The sequence below is a fragment of the Anabrus simplex genome, chromosome 4, assembly GCF_040414725.1.
Source record: "Anabrus simplex isolate iqAnaSimp1 chromosome 4, ASM4041472v1, whole genome shotgun sequence".
Lineage (NCBI taxonomy): Eukaryota > Metazoa > Arthropoda > Insecta > Orthoptera > Tettigoniidae > Anabrus > Anabrus simplex.
In genome coordinates this window covers 230845056-230864612 of record NC_090268.1, presented here as the reverse complement: position 1 = coordinate 230864612, position 19557 = coordinate 230845056, and the positions used below count along the sequence as shown (strand labels likewise).

Below are 19557 nucleotides of genomic sequence, written 5' to 3'. Positions count from 1 at the left end.
TTAATACCTTTCTGCAGAGCACTTGTTGATGAATAATTCAAGGGTCACACCAGTATCTCTGTTAGTAAATTTTTCTTATTCTTCCAATAATCCAATTTTTGTACCAATCACATTCCTTACACCATCAGTTGTTTTAGCTGCCAATCCATCCCGTCCTAAACTGAGATCCTTCATTGTTTCACTCAGTTGGAGAAACAAATCTTCACCTGTTGTAGTTCCATGGATACTTCTTAAAGATCCCAACTCCTCAGTTATTTCACACGCTTTGTCAAAGCCACAAAAATTAAAAGTTGTGCTGTATCACAGACGTCATTACTTTCATCCAAAGCCAACAAAAAGTACTCAAAGGATTTTGATTTATCGCACTGTTATAAACACAAATTAGCCCCAAGTTCTTCTGTTCTTACCAAATTTATCATTTGTTTCTTTTCAGGACAAATTTCTTCTATTACAGAAAGTATACAGTTACTCACAAACTCCCCATCTGAAAATGGTTTCCTTTTCGCAGCTAATAGTTGTGCAGCTTTATAACTATTGCGGATTGCATCTATATTTTCCTCAGTCTGTTCATTGAACATTTATTTTTGAGCGGTGAGACCTATCGTTTCCTATGGATGTTCCAAGATAACTGTACATGTATAATCCCCCATGGAATGTATAAGGTCTTCCACTCTCTGGGGAAGTCTACAGCTGTAATTCCAAGAAACGAATGGGATGTCTAATTCCTACCTGCTTTCAAGGTAGGAATAATTAAGCATCTTACAAGATTCCTACAGCCCAGTAAAAGAAATACCCCCTCAAGAAGAAAACTACCGTACACATAAGTCAGACTTTTTTTCGTATGGTTTTGTCTCCTTTTTCTATAAATTACAACAAAGTTCTTATTAACTACATTTTTGGTTTCTACAAAAAGAAAAAAAAACTGAAATAATAATAATAATAATAATAAAGTAATAATGCACTGAAGAGTTGTTGCATTAGTGGAGGTTAGGCATAGTATGTACCATATTGCATACATTGTTGACATGTCTCATTATATTGTACAGGCTAGGGAAAGTTATTAATTTAAAAATAAGTTTGCAGACAGTTTTCTTCTAAGACTACTCTCTGTATTTTATCCGAGAAAAATTGATTTGTTAGCTTCATTAGGGATCGATCAACTTCTTCAGCAATTCCAATACTAACGTGAAAGGACAGTCCTTTCCTTGCAATTTCTGGATAGCTAAAGATATGCACATCAAATTGGGATGAATGAATATAGGTTGCTCTTGCAGAGGTGCCGACCATTACGGATTGTCTTTAATTAGTACGGATTTTACCTCACCATTATGGCATTACAGTCAAACGCACAGAAAAGCGACATTATCATGAAAAAATCCACGAAATAAAAGGAAAGAAGAAAAAATGTCCAATCCTTTCAAGTATTACTGCTAACCCTCCCCCGTTTCACTGTTTGAGAGTCGGCAACACTACTTATTTGATCGTTATTTCCTTTGCTACCCGTGAGCATTGTGAAATTCATTATGAATGAAGGAGCTGTACCCTGCTCATCTCTGCTGTAAAACCATAAGTAATGTTGTATTTACAGTATAACTCTCCCACAGTAAGAGTTTTCAGTGTTGATAGGAAAAATGAGATATTTCAAGCCTATATTAAGCACATCTCACTGAAACGGCTTATCGTTCAGAAAACAAAAATGCCATCACAGTGGGAAGGATGCTTCAAGAAAACCTACAATGAAAAGCAGCTGCTGGGTGCGAAACAAGCTACAAAGAATGTTTTATCACAGAACTAACGGGTAACGCGCAAATTTTATTGTGTAATATATACTTCAGAATAGATTGCTATCAGGAAAAGTAAAAGTGGTGTCATTATCGAGAAGGAAGTAGCATACTTTGGATTTGACTCAAAAGTGTTCAGAGGTGGGAAAGGATGGGGAGGAGGTTACTGATGACCCACTTCAAAGTTTGGCATCTCTGCTCACGAAGACCATCTTTGCTACCATTTACCTCTTACACTACTTCAAAATAATCGGCATAATAGGCAGCAGCTTCGAACCACCTTTTGCATCTTGTACGAACTGGTGAAGGCATGAATGGCACATCACCAACTGTATCAAAAAACATATTATTGTGATGTGGAGCCTTCAGAAATACTGTTTTCCCTGTAGAGATCAAATCGTTTACTTAAGAAAAGGTAGCCCAGACTGCTTCAGGAACTCAATGAAGTCCATGTGCCACACACACATTATGTGTGTCATCTTAGGATATAATATCCCAAGACCTTCCATGGCTTTGCACATATAATGTGCAGCATCAATGCAGGCCATGAGAACATGATTGTAAAGAATGCTTGATGGTCACAAAAAACTAAGTGCACCAATGAAAAAATGCATCAACTGTTGAGTGATTCCCTTTATTGTTGTGTAAGACATCCATAGTTAGCAGATATGATTCATCTCTCTCTTCCACCTCTCCTAAAATTCCAAACATAAAGTTAATTACAGATCATTGATCCACATCTGTTGTTTCGTCTAGTGAGACCCAAATATATTTTCCATCAGCCTTTTCCCTTAGTTTACCTAACACTACTTCATAAAGCTCAAGAGCATAATTCTTTCTCATTGTTGAACTCATCTGGGACTAGCTGTTTCGTATACAAACTGATCTAAATTCCTATTTTTTTTAAGTTTAGACAGTGGTATATTTGCCCAGACACAAGTCTTCATTAAATTTGCTTTGTGTTGCTTCAGATTTGACTATAGCTGTGGTTACAAGAAGCTGGTGTTTTTGTGTCATTTTTCATTTGTATTTAGTTGTTTGAAGATGATGTTGAACTTGGTACTTTTACGATACTGTTATGGCTGTGCTACAATATTTACAAACAAAATACTTCTGTCAGTTGAAAAGTCTTCAAACTTGCGTACATATGCTTTCAGTATATCACTAACTCTTCTTTCTAGGCATTACAAATTAAGTAGAGACAGCACAGTCCTTCAGTATACTGTGAACCACAATCTGTTTCAATACAACCGTAGGACTGATGGGAACTAATTGACCGAGCGAGTGGTTGTGTGGTTTGGGTCACATGGCTCTCAGCTTGCATTCAGGAGATAATGGGTTTGAATCCCACTGTTGGTAGCCCTGAAGAAGGTATTTCATGGTTTCCCATTTCCACATCAAGCAAATGCTGGTGCTGTACCTTTTTTTTTTTTGTTAGTGGCTTTACATCACACCAACACAGATAGGTCTTATGGTGACGATGGAATAGGAAAGGTCTAGGAGTTGAAAGGAAGTGACCGTGGCCTTAATTAAGGTATATCCCCAGCATTTGCCTAGTGTAAAAATGGGAAACCACGGAAAACCATCTTCAGGGCTGCCAACAGTGGGATTCAAACCCACTATCTCCTGGATGCAAGCTCACAGCCACGTGCCCCTAACCACATAGCCAACTCGGCCGGTTGTACCTTAAGGCCACGGTTGTTTCCTTCCCTCCCCCAGCCCTTTTTTAACCCATCATCGCCATATGACCTATCTGTGTCAATGCAGCGTAAACCAAATTGTAAAAAAAAAAAAAAAAATACTTTTTTAAATATACCTAATTGTGCATGAAAGCCCATTGTTTTTAGCTATTTACGAAGTGGGGGAGAAGGCAGCTTTATCGTAAATGAAATTCCAGGAATCTGTAGCTTGCTTGCCTAATTGTATTGCACGTAGACAAAACCATAGCTGGATGTAGAGCTGGTGTTACAAATTGTAAACTGCTACCCGTCTGTCAAATAGACTACATGGTGACGAGCAGCACAGCTCAACTTCTTCAATATGGCAATGGCATTAGTCATGTACAGGTTTCCAGCACATAAGTTATCTCACAAACACATGCCATTTTTTTCTAATATTGTCCCACAGAAGCTGGTGTCTACATTCACAATGCAGAATACTTTTAAAATATACCCTGACAGGAGGAAAGCACAAAATATGTGCTATTAAGATAAAATTACTCCAAGTATGCAATTGCATATGCTATATGGGGACCCAGCTCTAATCATGCAAGGAATACCAGTTGTGCTGATTGCTTTCTTAACACGTTCACTGCTTTGCAAGTCACATGCAACTCGTACAGCACTAAAATGTGGTGCTGGACAAAATACACATTTTATTCCTATGCTGCTACAGTGATAACTTTGCGTAACAGTACGGCAGTGAGTCTCAGGTGGTACCTATGATGTTCTATGGCATAGACGTACACTTAACCACTACCTTATACCACGAGGCACAGTGTAATACAGTTTTTAATATTTGCTATATGAGTACCAGTGTCCCGCATTTTTACTAGACTCTGCTCATCTGCGTTGGACAATAGGAGTTACACATTCTTGATCGTATATTATCGTGCTGTAGCAGTCATTCTAGGCTTGTGGAAATCTGTTGTGACAGCGGGTGAATATCCTTGTCAGTGTGTTAAGTAACTACAGGATTTACAATTAGGGCATCTTTTCTATGCAGCATTACCGTAATGGTTATAGATGAAACTAGGGTTCCTTGGAGAGGCCATTTAATTTTCAGAATGTACATTCCTAACAAAACTCACAAATATGGAGTTAAGGTGTATAAACTGTGTACAAAAGGAGGTTACACTGTTAGAACAAAGTTCTATGCAGGAAAATCCAGTGTGAGTGAAAGCGGAATAGGACATGCTCATTCTGTTGTAATAGAGTTTCTAAGAGGGTTTCTAAATGAAGGCCGTATCCACTATGCTGATAATTTCTACACCAGTGTACCTCTGACAGAAAAACTTTTGAGGAACAAAACATTTGTGATTGGGACCCTTCGTAGCAATAGACGTGGACTACCACTGATAGTGAAACAGAAAATGAAGAAAAGAGAGGTAAGATGTGTCAGCACGGTACTGGTGTTATCAAGTGGGTTGATAAGCAACATGTTCTAATGCTTTCAACACTGCCGAGCCATAGTGACTGGTAGACTCTGGGACAAAAAAAAACAGACAGTGAACCTATCAGGAAGCCTTTCTTTGTTCTAAATTACAATGGAGCTAAAAAGGGGGTCAATTTCATTCTAACAAATGTCTTCCTATTATTCAGGTCTACGGAAAGGAATGAAATTGTACAGGAAAGTAGCCCTATAAGTTATCATTGGAATGGCCTTGGTTAATGTTTGGTTACTTCACACCTTGACGTCTGCAAAAAAAAAAAAAAAAAAAAAAAAAAAAAAAAAGGCCACTACTGCAGTTTCAAGAGAAGATTGCGAGAAGCCTGGTTGGACCTCGGACAGAACCTGTCATCGGTCCTGGGAGGAGACGTGTGCGCACACTCTCTCAAGATGGAAGGACCAGCCAGAAAAGTTCAGAGACAATGCGTAGTTTGCTATAAAGCTCAGCAAGAATGTGTCACACTCAAAGACGCTGACAAGAAAACAAAGCAGGTGACAACGTACTGTGAGGAATGCCCAAACAAATCATTCATATGCATTTTATGTTTTAACAAAGTTCATAAATGCTGATATTGACTTACTGTATTCAAAATAAAAATTACCAATGTATAATAATAAAATTAGTGAAAACATGAGTGTAAATAGTTTATGGAATTTTGATATCAGTGAAAAATATAGACAGTTGTGTTCAAGTGGAGAAGAGTAGTATTTAAAAATTATTTTAAATTCTATATGCACTGCCTTTGTAATAAATTTGTTAATTTATTGTTTGTCTAAATATGCATTTATACTCGTGTAAATCAACTTTTACCAACATTCAGAAAGGGATGTTAACACACTGTTCTATGCTATGCAAGGCACGGGTGACTTGTGGACTTAAATAATTATTGCCACTAAACCAAGTGCTGGTGGATCCCCGTGCTGAGGAATGTGAGAACTTGACATGGCTTGCAGCTGCCAGTCTCATTATTTCAAAATAATACACTTTGGCCATCCACCGGCAGCCCACAGAACTACTTGAGTAGGACAAGTCACTCGTGCCTCATGACGCACTCATGCTTAATGTCAACAGTATAACAGTATTCAAATTGTTCGCAATCAACACAAGGCGACTAGGCTATGTATGTAGGATGCTAAAAGGTTAGTTTTTTCACCTATTCAATACATATAAATTTTATAAATTAGGAATTTATTGTTGATTCCACTTGACATGTTTCGCCCTTCATTGAGGGCATCATCAGTCAAAATATGTATGTTTACCATGTATGTACCATGTACCATGGGACTTTTTCTTACAAGGGAACACCATACAGTTTGCATTCAATTTGTTAATGCTTGAAAACTGCACTATGAGATGGTAGAGGTCGGTACTCATTACAGCCGAATCCATATTTTGTTGGCGTGTATTGGATGGAACAAGTTTGAAGAAGTCCCCAGTTTCGTCAGGACTGGGATCAGTACTGAAGCATACACTGAGCTAGTTTTTGTTTAAAATTGGTCTGTAACAGCTAATTGGTACGTCAAGGAAGATTCTGATTGATTGCAATTTTTATTGGTAGAACTTAACCCTACTGCACAATAACGCTCACCCACATTCACCTCTGTGGTATGGCGACAATTCAGTAAATAACGTACAGTAATTAATTCTCTCATTGCATAAATTTATGCAGCTCCTGCTTGACTTAGCAAAAAAAACCTGTGTCCTTTACAAAGTACTGTTCTAATGGCATATAGCATCTATTTCAGCATACAAGAAATCAGGATCAAGTCTTTTACATCAGGACATGATGGCTTTCTAAAATTCACTGTCTGTTTTTGTTCATTGTTCCAAAGAGATGGATATCATTGCCAAGTGAAGATAGAATGGTCAAGTACAACCCAGTCATAGTAATTCAGATGTAACCTGTACATTTGGATAGATATGACCTGATGGGTGTTATTGTGCAGGAATATAACACCTGATTGCAGCAGTTCAGTTGTTTTGTGTGACTTCCAAGTGTTGATGTGCTCTTTACACACAAATCAGATCAACTGATGTTGAGACAGTACGACTGTTAGGAGTTGTGGTTTAATAACCACGAGGGAAAGAGGTGGTGTGTTATTCTGTTCTGGTGGAAAATTAAGATGAAATAATCAGTGGTTCACATGTGAGGATGGTTCTTACTTTACTATTGAACTTGTTTTGTTCTCAATGTATCTTCAAATCCATGTACATGAAAGAGAATTTTGAATGATTGATCTTGACTGGAAGCACTCTCCAGTTTTGGAACTGATTCTTGCAAATTTCTATCTACAACATATCCTTGAATGAATGTTATCTAACAATACACCAAGTTTAGTATTGTACAGTACACGTCATAGATTTCTGAAATGAACTGATTTTTTCTTTGAATTATATTATTTCACCCTACGTAATAGATGAACAGACTGCCACTATTGCTATGCAGTACAAGTCATAGATTTCTGAGATAAATTTGTTTTTTCTTTGAATTATGTTATTTCACCCTACATAAGAGGTGATTAGGGCCACTATTGCTGTAGAACACTAGTGCAAAATTTACTTGTTAGTTCAAATGAGCTCTGCCAGTTTCTTTCTTTCTTTTTTTTCTTTTTCTGGGACTGTGAGTAATATATTAACACAATTACAGTTATATATAGAAAGAAGAAATATAATTAGATGATAGATCAGTGTGGGAAAAGAGAACCATAGCGAAAGGAGACAAAGACAACCATGGAAACACAAAAAGACAACAATCCCCGCATCTTCACATAGGGCTATTTTCACATAAATGGACTCTCTCCTGATCAAGCCAGGCTGAATAGCTTAGACGGTAGAGTGCTGGCCTTCTGAGTCCAACTTGGCAGGTTCGATCGTGGCTCAGTCCAGTGGTATCTGAAGGTACTGAAATACATCAGCCCCATGTCAATAGAGTTACTGGCATGTAAAAGAACTCCTGCTGGACAAAATTCCGGCACCCTGGTGTCTCCGAGAACTGTAAAACGTAGTTGGTGGGACGTGGTGATCTGATTAATCCCAGTTCTTCTGCATCCATCTCTTCAACCCCCAATGAGCTTGTTTCTGCTTCCATGCTCTATCAAGAAGGTAATCATCAACAGACATTGAGAGCCATGTGTTTGCTTGTTCTCCTTACTTATAAATACAATTCTGTTAATTTTTATGTCTTGTTTAGATTCCTGTCCATCAGCTTTCTTGTGTTCCATTAGAATGGAGTGATGGTTTTCTGTGGCTCTAGGTTTTGCGTTAAGTTTCCTGCAAGGTAGCTGCTCAAATGTTTTGTCACTGATCTGTCCCATGGAATGGGCAGAATATTTCCTATGGTATTTATTTGTTAATCAAGCCATAGAATTGTATTGACAAGTCAAGAGAAGTAGTCAATAATTCAGGAGGTTGGCTCCCCTCATGGTTCTCTTTCTGTTTAGAACAAAATTAACTTGGCTGCTTAATAAGTTATGGTTTGTCAGATATTAAAAAAAAAGGTTTCCACATCCTTGTATACTATGGCTGGATATTCCAGGGTACTTAGACTTCAAACTTGCTGAAAGATGTCAAAGTATATGTATGAATTGGTAAATGAGAGATAGGAAAGTAAAATTTATTCAAATCAATAGTGTTATATATTTAATAATCTTAAATTCTAGTTTGATTATTTATTACCAGTACAAATAATTCATATTTCAAGTATAAAAATCTAGCATTTATCATACACCTTCATGACTGTTATACAGATTCAGTGACAACATTTACAGAAATAACAATAAAGCTTATAAATATTTTATAAAACTTACAACTATATTATTTTAATTACATTGTTTGTAAAGTATAAAAACTGATATCAATTTGCACTTTCTTTTAAGTTCAGTCTTAGCTTTTGTTTGTTTAGACTTCAATTTTAGTGTAGTTCATCCATGGTTTATCCTTTACTTGAAGTCAAATCTCAATTCTAATTCAGCAGAGAAATTAAATGACTAGGATTTATGCTGCGAAGAGGAAAGTAATATCTCATATCCTCATTTGGCATGTAGGTTACCTGGAGAAGGATGTCAGATATTTCAAATATACAATTATATACCTGTCGTATAAATTTAGACATGTAAGGAAACTGACAGAGGGTATTTAGAATTTTATTTTCTCATATATCTCTGTGTGTGGAAGGTTCGAGAGTTTCATGTTTCACACATTCCTAAAATGCAAATTAAACTTGATTTTGCTATTTTGTCATACCAAAAAGCAAAACAAAGTTAAATATTGTGATTTAAAGCAAATACCCTGTGATATTTGTGTTTAGTAATTATTTTTAATTCAACTATCTGGTGTCAAGTGTAAGAAATTTTCTAATTGTAAGAATACACCCATTTCAAGAAAAGGAAAGTGATAAATATCACTTACAATTTCCTCCTGCTGTCTGTACAGACCATGAAGGCCTCTGCAGGAGTGGAAGGTAAAGCAATCCACTATTAGTAACCTCGAAACTAAGTGGGATTAAGTGGTTTAGCTGGCCACGCGTGCCCCTGGAAATTAACCTGGTACTCATTTTTAGTGTAGGCTGAGTGAACCTCAGATGTGGAAATATGAAACACAGATAGAGGCTGCAAAGAAAATCAAAACAGTAATGTATTTACATGAACATACACAATGATGTTCAAGGATTTGTATATGCTATCTCATGTTCTCAAGCAGCTGGGGGTGATCGATTGTAGATCAAAACCAGTCTTACAGATGGTGTATTTCTAATATAAATACATTGTACTTGTAACAAGTAGTATTGATTAAGTGGAATTATCCCCATTATAAAATTGTAGTCACATTATAATTTAAACTGAACAACCAATAGTTTTAATGAGTTCATAGCTCTTAGAAAATATTTTTATCCTTTAAATTAATATTTGTCAGAGCTATAGTAACTAAGAAGCTAAGACTTAACATACAACCCCTTTATAGGGAACAGTAGGTCTAAACTGCTACATTCCAAATAGCTACCCTACTGGATATCAAACACTCCAGTTAGTAAAACTATTCATTCCACTCAAGAGAGTTGATAAAAATATTGAGTAAACTCTTAGTGGGATTATTTGTTTTAGTTATTCTGAAAGAAGGAAGATATGTATATATAGTAAGCTAACACACTTCTTTTCTGTATATACTGTGTCAATTTTATCTATTCTTGGCACATCAGTAGCACATGCACTTTAACTTCATGCTGTAATGAAAATCCAAAATAAATTAACTGCAAGTTCTCTAGTCTCTTTTAACGTTCATCAATTTGGAATGTTCTCTTCATATGGTCTATCAATATATACATATATACAGCAAATGTTCACAATAACATTGAAATAGTTTATTCTTCACTTTTTCTCGTGACTATCATTATTTTCTTCAGTGCTGTCTCTTTCTTCTGCTCCTTCAAACTCCTCCTTTATGCTGCTGTCCTCTTTGCGATCCTGACGGGACTTACTGCGGATGTATGTAGCTAGTGGTCGGCGCTGGCGTTCCTGACAGATTGGGCAAGAATCCTTGCCACCTTTTCCATCAGAGCACTTTTCTTTGGGTTTCTTATTTCCTCCATAGAACCTTCCTGCACAGAGAAAATAATAATAATAATAATAATAATGTAAATGATCTTCTGTGCTAGAAACATTGAAAGAAAGGAATATCTTTTTAATGTCAAATATTGAATTAGATATTTTCTTAAAAAGGAAGTACCCATGCAGTATTCACACTTTTGCCATCCTTCTAAAATTGTGGTAAATGAGGAAATTTTCATCAGTCAGGAAGTTTTTTTTTTTTTTAAGAACAAAAGTATCACAGAATTAGTAAATATTATCAAGAACTCTGGATGCATTGTGCCCCAAATCTGGAATTTCCTCTATTCTTTCAAATGCTCACTGTATGTAAACTTTTTGCATGAATGTGAGCATTCAAATAATGATGCCACTTGAAAATGTCAGAAATGAGGATGATAGGTCAGATAACAAAATCAGGTGGAAAATATTTGTGGCAGCTCTACTTAAAAAACAAAGAAAGAAAAAGAAGTAATGTGCTATTAGAAAGTGTATACAGGACATACACATCTAAGGATAAACAGAAAATGGAATTGGAAAGGGTTAACTAGATATTGAGAAACTACAACATATTCAAAGTTGCAGATCATAATTATTGTAAAAGGTGTCTTAAACGTCATAGTAACTTAGTCATTTTGGGATTTTAAAAAAATTAGATACCGAATGTAGGCACATACGTACATACGTTCAAACTTGCCACTGAAATTTTTTGTATATTCTTGAAATTATCTTCATTCTATGTACACCAAAGTTGAGCCTGCATTCTGTTACGTTTACAAATCTTAAGACTATCTTTGTCTTAGAAATCATCTTTTGTTACGGGAACTATTGTTAGCTATAATATAAGCTATTTTTCCTCCTTTTGGAATATGTCAGTTTATTTAGACTATTTTCCAACACCAACTTCTCTTGAGTACTGCTACAATTTTTTTAAGATAAATACTCACTGCAGGAATGGGAAAAAATGCTAGCATAAGTGAAGAAAAGCATGCTATGGTGGATCCCTACAAGATGGTTGGTCAGACCGTTAGATTGCTTCATAATTAGGGATTTCTGAATTCGGCATTCGTTTTGCTTTGAAGTGAAGACAAGAGACAGTCAGGCACTCACCAGGACTGAGTATGTAGTAGATATCCTAGAAGAACAATGCTGAAGATGAACATGTGATCTTAAGCAAGCGCAACAGAAGGCTTACAACTGTGAACATCAGCGCTGAAATCAACAGTATTAGAAAATAACCAGTGTCGGTGTCGGCTGTGAAATATGAATTATGTGATGTTGGATTGTGTGAATGTGTATCTGCCAAAAAGCCTCATAAATCTCAGAGACTTAAGGGAGTCAGACAACCCACGGATTGGACCATTGACCAGTGGGAATGTATGCTGTAAACTGATGTGTCAAAATTTGAGAAGTTTGGATCAAATAGTCATTTGCATGTCTGCTGCCGTCCAGGAGAAAGCATGCTAGAAAGCTGCCTAACATCAGGTGTGAAGTGTGGGGATATAGCACTGTGGTTCCACGTTGATGAGAGTGGAAGTATCTTGAGGAAGGAGCAGTACCAACACATACTATCAAGAAATGCAGTTCAATATGGAACTCAACTTACTGGAAGAGGGTTTTGTTCTGAAGCAGGACTACAGCCTATCTATCTATCTATTTATCTATCTATTTATTTATTTATTTATTTATTTATTTATTTATTTATTTATTTATTTATTTATTTATTTATTTATTTATTTATTTATTTATTTATTTATTTATTTATTTTATACAATATATATACAAGGCAAAATCAAACTTGAAAGTCCATCCTTCTCAGCCATTCACTTAAACCGGATGTGAGAGCAAACAAATCGGCAGGAATGCTAGGGTACGGATGAAGAGGACAGCGTTGGACCAGGTGCTCAATCGTCTGTTCTTCCAGGTTACAATCACACATTGGTGAACTGATCCAACCCCACTTGTACCTGAAGTAATTGCAACAACCCTGTCCAGTCCTTAACCATGTTTATACGGCACTAGAGAATCCACAAACAACCCCATCTCGCACGCGCGCATGCACATACCTATCAAAAAGGATCAGTGTTACCTTTCGTCCCTATGTAGGAACGAGTATATATCAAGTAAACATGAAGAAAAAGGGAAGACACGTAAATAGGTCTGCCACAATAAACATAAAGAACAAAATACAGAACAGGGATCACTTAGTACACTAACCTAGCATAACTGTGGCAAGCCAGGGGAAAGGAAATTTAAACAAATACCTGGAGTTCGAAGGATAAGAATCCAAACATGTTATAATCATGTACGTTGACTCCAATCGGAGAGTCATGTAGGGAAAATCATAAATCTTTTTGTAGTACCATTTAAAAGATAGTAGAATCATCAGCCTTGCATCTCCATCTTTTTTTACCCAAGTCTTCTTATCTTATAGGCAGAGAGCATACAAAGCAAGTTTTAGATTGAAAGAAATGCTTTAGCAATCCATAAGTACATGTGGTGCCATCTGTCTCATCGGGAAGGAGTAGATGTCACGTTAGAGAACATGTACCATTTTCAATTAACTGACTTATGACATCGATATCAGAGAAAAAATTATGAAGACAATTAGGTGTGGGTGTGGCTCACCTTAGAATGAAAGACCACTTCCTCAAAGGTTAATTAAAAGCAATGCACCTACTTAAGCATTACATGGTGAATTGGCACGATCATATTCTGTATATTAATAAAAATACTTTTTTGTTGAGGAAGACTACATCTGTCCACATGACAGGACGTTTGCTAGAAGCTCTCTAATACTAAAGGCTCCAAGGCTTCAAATGGCACTGTATCCTGCTTCAGTTGTGTTGAGGAGTGAGAACACCAGACAACTCCATTTCTGTAGAATAAAAGCATTGGCTGCAGTATGTGAAGAGAAAGTTCTGTAGAGGAAGAGGAGGAGGAGTAGTAGTAGTAGTAGTAGTAGTAGTAGTAGTATACCTTTTTATGACAAGGAATGTAGCTCTTAGCAAGCTCATAAGACACAAATGGCTAGTTGGTAGCTTGATAAGAATGTGTTGCACTTAACTTCCCCTGCCCATCTGTTTGCCCTGACCTCAATCCAGAATATAGCACACAGCCAGGACAACATAGGGTGTTACTGGTCTACAGTATCCTTGTTTGAAAATGAGTGGTGAATTTTCTTTTAGGTGCACTATGTAATTTAACTGAAAAAGTTATCACAGAGACTAAATAATTGAATGTGTGCCGAATATGACCATTTCAAACAGTGGTTATTGATATGTCTTGATAACAAATGAGGCGCTCAGGGCTAGATAATGGTAAGCCACACATTGAGCAATATTTAGATTTGTACGCATTCCGTATCTGCTAGAGGATGGCAAGCCACTGGCAGAGTGCTATTTGAAGAAACCAAGAGATGGCAGCACATGCTCTGTTGTTATGTATTGCACCAAGGCACAGCATGTCATTTTTCTGCTTTAGTATGGTAAGCCGCAGCAATATGGCGTCTTGCAGAGGAAACAGTGTGAGCTGTTATTTCGATGAAAAATACATTTTGGAACCGAGACGGAAGCCAATTGTCTTGAGAGTGAATCCTTATGCAATGACAGTGTTGTAGATATGGATTATCAGCCAAATCCATGTGATATCTCATCAACATCAGAGGTAAGGATCAACATGTTCTTATGTGGCATGCCATATTATAGCATATGACAATGTGGCTTATCATGACAATGCAGTACATGTAGTACTGCAAGATAACACTAATATTTAATGGAAGTATAAGGAGCCAAGTAACCATAAACGACTGTTGGACTAAGATGGCATCACTAAGTGACTACTATAGGGGTTATTGTGGCTTGCCATTATACAGCTGTTGAATTGCTGTATTGTTCAGTGCAGTTTCATAGGTTCATGCTATTCGTTTTTTATTCTTTTTTCTTCTGCAAGGATGAAGACTTAGCTCCCCTTGTTAGAGAGGAGCCCATCTCACCTGCTAAGAATTGAAGGCATCAATGGTGGCAGTAAACACCGGAGTTGAGTAAAAGGGCTAAATATAATCGCCGGTGTAATCGGGTATGCACTTAAACATAGCTATTAACCAGAATTAAAAATATTAGAAAAATAATTACTTTAATTAAATAATAATAATAATAATTAATATTATTATTTAGGAGAGCCGGCACAGAATATCGAATTAATATTAAATTAGCAATACGATATGTTTCATAAACACGTAAGATGGTCATTATTTTTTTTAAGGGTGAAGAGTACACTGTTCACGGAGACTTCTGTGAAATTGTCAAGAAGCATGGCTGTCCTACACAGACATCGTGGATTGCAACCTTAACACAAAAAAAATCGTAGGCCCATTCCTATACGGCATATGAAACTGTCTGACGTCATGGACCAGCTTCCCTACATACCTGCGGTGCATCATGGATATTATTTATCTCTGATTCAGTACGGAACCACAGAGCAGGTTGAGGAACCTAAATTAATTGATGGCAGTTTCTTAGATGACGGTGAGGGTGACGTGATCGGTGATCAGTAAAGCCAAATGTTGGCACTGAAACTTTGGTGATAGACAATGACAAGCCACAAAATCATGTGTATTAATGTTTTTTATACTATGTACATTAGTTAAAAAGGTTCTATTTCATGTTACAATAATACCTTAATGTATATAGTACCTTATCATTCAATAAACATATCTCTTATGTCCATCACCTGATTCATGGAATTTTTTGAACCTCCATATGGCTCTCCTGTAAAATTTCCTCAATGTGGCTTACCTTTATCTAGCCCCGAGCGCCTCAAATCTATATGACATAGTCAGATTACCGGAAACCATTTGGTAGTATTTATTATAAGACTATGTACAGTTAACTGTTTAGTTACTTGGAGTCCAAAGATATTTGATGCTAAATTACACTGGAAAAGATTATCTCATTCAAACATATTTTGGGGAACAAATGGACCTGAAGTTCATGTGGAAATTTTCCTTAATGCATTTTTAGAACTTTTGTGACCAGTTTTGGTTCACTTCTGAGAAAGTGGAGCAGTCTTGATATGTGAAGCTTCCCTGCAGCTTTTCTTGTTTCACATGGCATAAACTCAAAAGTAAAAGCATTCAAGCAAGGTTGTAATTTTACCTGACTTATATGGGACCTCTAGTTTTACAAGGAATTCGAACCACTAAGGCATTATGTGTCAATTTAAAAATCCTTTATGCATCACAGTGGTTAGAAACCAGTGACAATGCCACTTGGCTATCACACCCCTAGTGGTAAGAATAAACAGTGAATGATAACCTTCACTAGTATTTGTGATTAATAGACCTATGATTGCTCACTACCTACATGATGGGAAAGAAAGACCAATTGAAAGATGCATTTCCAATTCCACATAGGCCTTAATTAGGTGTGAGAGACTGCACGATTTTCTTGGCTGAACATCAAAGTTAAGTCTTCTTAACCTGAAGTAGATGCACAGCTTTCAATATTATTTTCAAATAAAGATCCAAAATCCGGGGGAGAGATTTCTGATTGTTCAACATGTTCTCGATTAGGCCTGCTGTTAAAAGGCTGGACACACTGGAAATCCATTTTAATTACTTGAGCAAATCTCCACTGACTGTTCCCGCACCGAAATGTACATGTTCGGTATTTGTTAAATAAAATATGTGTAAAATACGACGCCAAATAATTCTCATGAAAGACTTAACTGTGAAATAAAGCTCCATATGCATCGCTTGATATAGTATAGTTCTTTTTGCAAGATACGAAGTTCAGCCGAAGCAGGTGCAACCTCTGGTTATCTAAATACGGGATAGGCCTACTCTTGATAAGGAGAAGCAGCTGTAATTCTTCGCTAATGCGTAATAATACGGAAAAGAATGGCTTTGTGTGCAGATTAGTGCTGAAGAACAAAACTAAACAGATAACAGAGTTGTTGGGTCACATTCAGTCAGTCTTCTATAAAATTCCATTATGGTACATAGTTTTCGTAATTTTCATTATGTATTATACTTTTCAACGTTAAGTCTTGTGTATGTATGAACATTTCACTGCCCCCCCCCCCCCCTTACAATCGCTTATTCGTGACTAGAGCATTGCGGCTGCATGTTCTATACCTATTGCTTTAAAAAAAAAAATACAGTACGTAAAACTGTCTATAAAAATCCATTTATGATTCTATATTTTTCAGTCCAAATAATTGATGATAACTAAATAGTTGTGCCGAGCTGAGTGGCTCAGACAGTTGATACGCTGGCCTTCTGATGCCAACTTGGCAGGTTCGATCCTAGCTCAGTCCGGTGGTATTTGAAGATGCTCAAATACGTCAGCCTCGTGTCGGTAGATCTACTGGCACGTATAAGAACTCATGCGGGACTAAATTCCGGCACCTTGGCGTTTCCGAAAATCGTTAAAGTAGTTAGTGGGACGTTAAGCCAATAACATTATTATTAAAGAGTTGTGTGTTTTTCAGTTTTTCCACGAAGTCTCTCAGAAAAGGGATTACACACTACTATTGTGTGATTGAGCTCCGAAGTCTTACCTTCTGTTAAAACTGACTTGTATTTTCTGTGGTATACCTGTTTTTTTATTAATAGGTTATGAAAATATCATCTATAAAAATTGCATTCGTAATTCGATATTTTTAAATCCAAGCAATTGCTAATCAAAATCATTTGTTTGTATTCAGATTTTTCTCGAAGACCCTCGAAAACATAGGTTGTCTTTTTTTTTTTTTAACATTAGTTTACTAATGGGTATAAGAAAATCCAGAATGCTGGAACTTTACACTCAACAGTTTTGATTCGTCACCTTAAACTCAGTAGATAGGAGCCAAAACAGTTGTCCAGCACAGCTGACCGTTGTATGTTTAAGGCATGAAAGACGAAAATTAATTCCGAGACATTTATATTTTAAATAGACAGGAGAAGACATATCTTCGAATTTGCAGTTCTCCAGATTCAATTTGTTAGGACTGCCAGACTTTAGATTTGAGATGGTCACGGATTTTAGTAGGTATTTTTACTAAACATCCGATCTGGGAGACATTATTTGTTTAATAATCGTTCCATTTACTCTCTCCTCTATCCTGGACCTTCAAGGGTATCGGTCTACCAGATCTGTGGTGGAGAGTACTTAGTTTCATGCTAGTAATATATACATTAAAGTCATTGCAGCGTTGTTAATACGTATCTACTTTAGTTTTGAGAATATTCCTTCCACATCCTCTAAAGACTTGCATTGCTCACCTTGACATCATACACTGGAATAGGGACCTCCTTACTCTATAGGCACACCACACGGAGCCCTGTTCCGCGAACTTACTTCTTATAGACACGAAGAATTCTCTGTTGTGTAATATTTACATTTGTTTCCAAAAGTAATTTCGTTAAGCACTGTATATTAAAATATTAAAGTACCTTTAATTGGTGGTAAAGGCATCTGCCCAACTCTGGCGTCAAATGCAGATATTTCAAGTTGTTTGCGAGCTTATATAGGAAGAATATGGATATAACTAAATACTATTAAAAAGGCTCGCTGCTATACCGATATTTACAAATCTTTTTTACCTAGAGTGAATATAGAGTTGTAGGTACGGTAGTCTAACGTAAAGGTCGAATATGTTCGTAAGTCACGTACCGTGTGTGTCAGATTCAGCTGAATTCCATACGATGGAAATTGTCTCGGCATTTTTACGAATGCTCTCTACTTTGGCACGAACAAGCGCCGCTCCGCTGTAAACTTACTATCCTTTTTTTTTTTTTGAACGTGCTCTTGACATTGTCATATGGACTAACTCGAGATTTCGATGAAAGTTCAAGGATCAAATCTAAGAACGAGGAAAGGGATACCGGTACGTAAAATGTTCTCTTAGGGTAAACGAAGTTGCTGATTCCTAAACCTTTATGCCACTAGGATGTTTGCCTGCCTTCTGTTGCAGGGTGCTTATAGCCTACCTCTACATCGTGCATCCTGAACTAAAGTAACGGATTACACCTGTCGAGGATTATTACTAGTGAATTAATATCGCTTTAACTGCTAATGGAATTATACAATCTTGCTCTCGGAAGCGTTTCTGAAAACTCTTAAATGTTGATCGACTGTGCCGGAATTCGATCTCATTATCTTATGCATGAGAGGAAAGCCTGCAACTATCTTTTTACACAGACAGCATACTTCGGAAGTTGGAAACTCCGAAGAATTCTAGAACTGCACCAAGTGTCCTCAGTACTCAGTGACTTTCTGGACGATCCTCTACTTTGTCACTGAGCTTGCCTGCTTCTCGTTAGCCCAAGTTCTTACTTATTATTCGAGATATTAGATTTATTTTCCTTCTGCACTTTTTTATTTCAGTAATCGTTATCAACAGAAGCAAGAGTGAAGTCTCTCACACCTTATTGTATCTCTTACAATTTAGACGAACACCTTAAATTTCTGCAGCCTTCTTAGTAAATAATTTCCCATGCACTTGGTGAAGACCATGAAACATGGTACATATGTTTTACAAAGACATGAAAGTCATAAGACAACTAACGAAAACACCCTGCAGGTGATACCAAAACTTGTAATTTAAAAGAGGGTGTAACAACAAAGATTTGTTGACACCAAACTTCCCATCGTATAGCGGCGACAGTAACCTGACAGGCTGAAGTTCTTTAGCACAGTCATTGTCCCTGCCCCCCATCCCAAATGGGTGCCACTCGGATGCTGCTTCTTTGCAGGCGTCGCTCTCGGTCATTTAGGTTTAGTACTATAAAGTTCAGAGAGTAATTGCCAACCTCTAATTCTCTCCATTTTGGAGATTCTTGTATTGTACTGCATTCCTCTGTGGGCTGGGATCTGCTGTAGATTGCAGCAATAATTCCTAATTAATAAAACCCACCGCATATGAGTGACATGCAATATTGGCGCGAAAATTGAAGAATATGTATATAGGCTCCTGTCAAGAACCTCATAAACCGTATTCTTACGAGGAAAATTCGTAGATAACTATACATGTTTCATCGTTT

General features: G+C 36.9%; 2 protein-coding genes across 5 annotated transcripts in view; one reads left to right on the top strand and one right to left on the bottom strand.

The window, feature by feature from the left end:
• neb (nebbish) overlaps positions 1-19557 on the top strand; it is a 468801-nt gene that overhangs the window by 168198 nt on the left and 281046 nt on the right. The window lies entirely within an intron of this gene.
• Positions 8543-19557, bottom strand: part of fok (fledgling of Klp38B) — a 31014-nt gene continuing 19999 nt past the window's right edge. Inside the window, exon 2 of the mRNA XM_067145419.2 lies at positions 8543-10543. Within this exon, the coding sequence (XP_067001520.1) occupies positions 10314-10543 (230 nt within the window). The 3' untranslated portion in view covers positions 8543-10313. The remainder of the gene's footprint in view (positions 10544-19557) is intronic.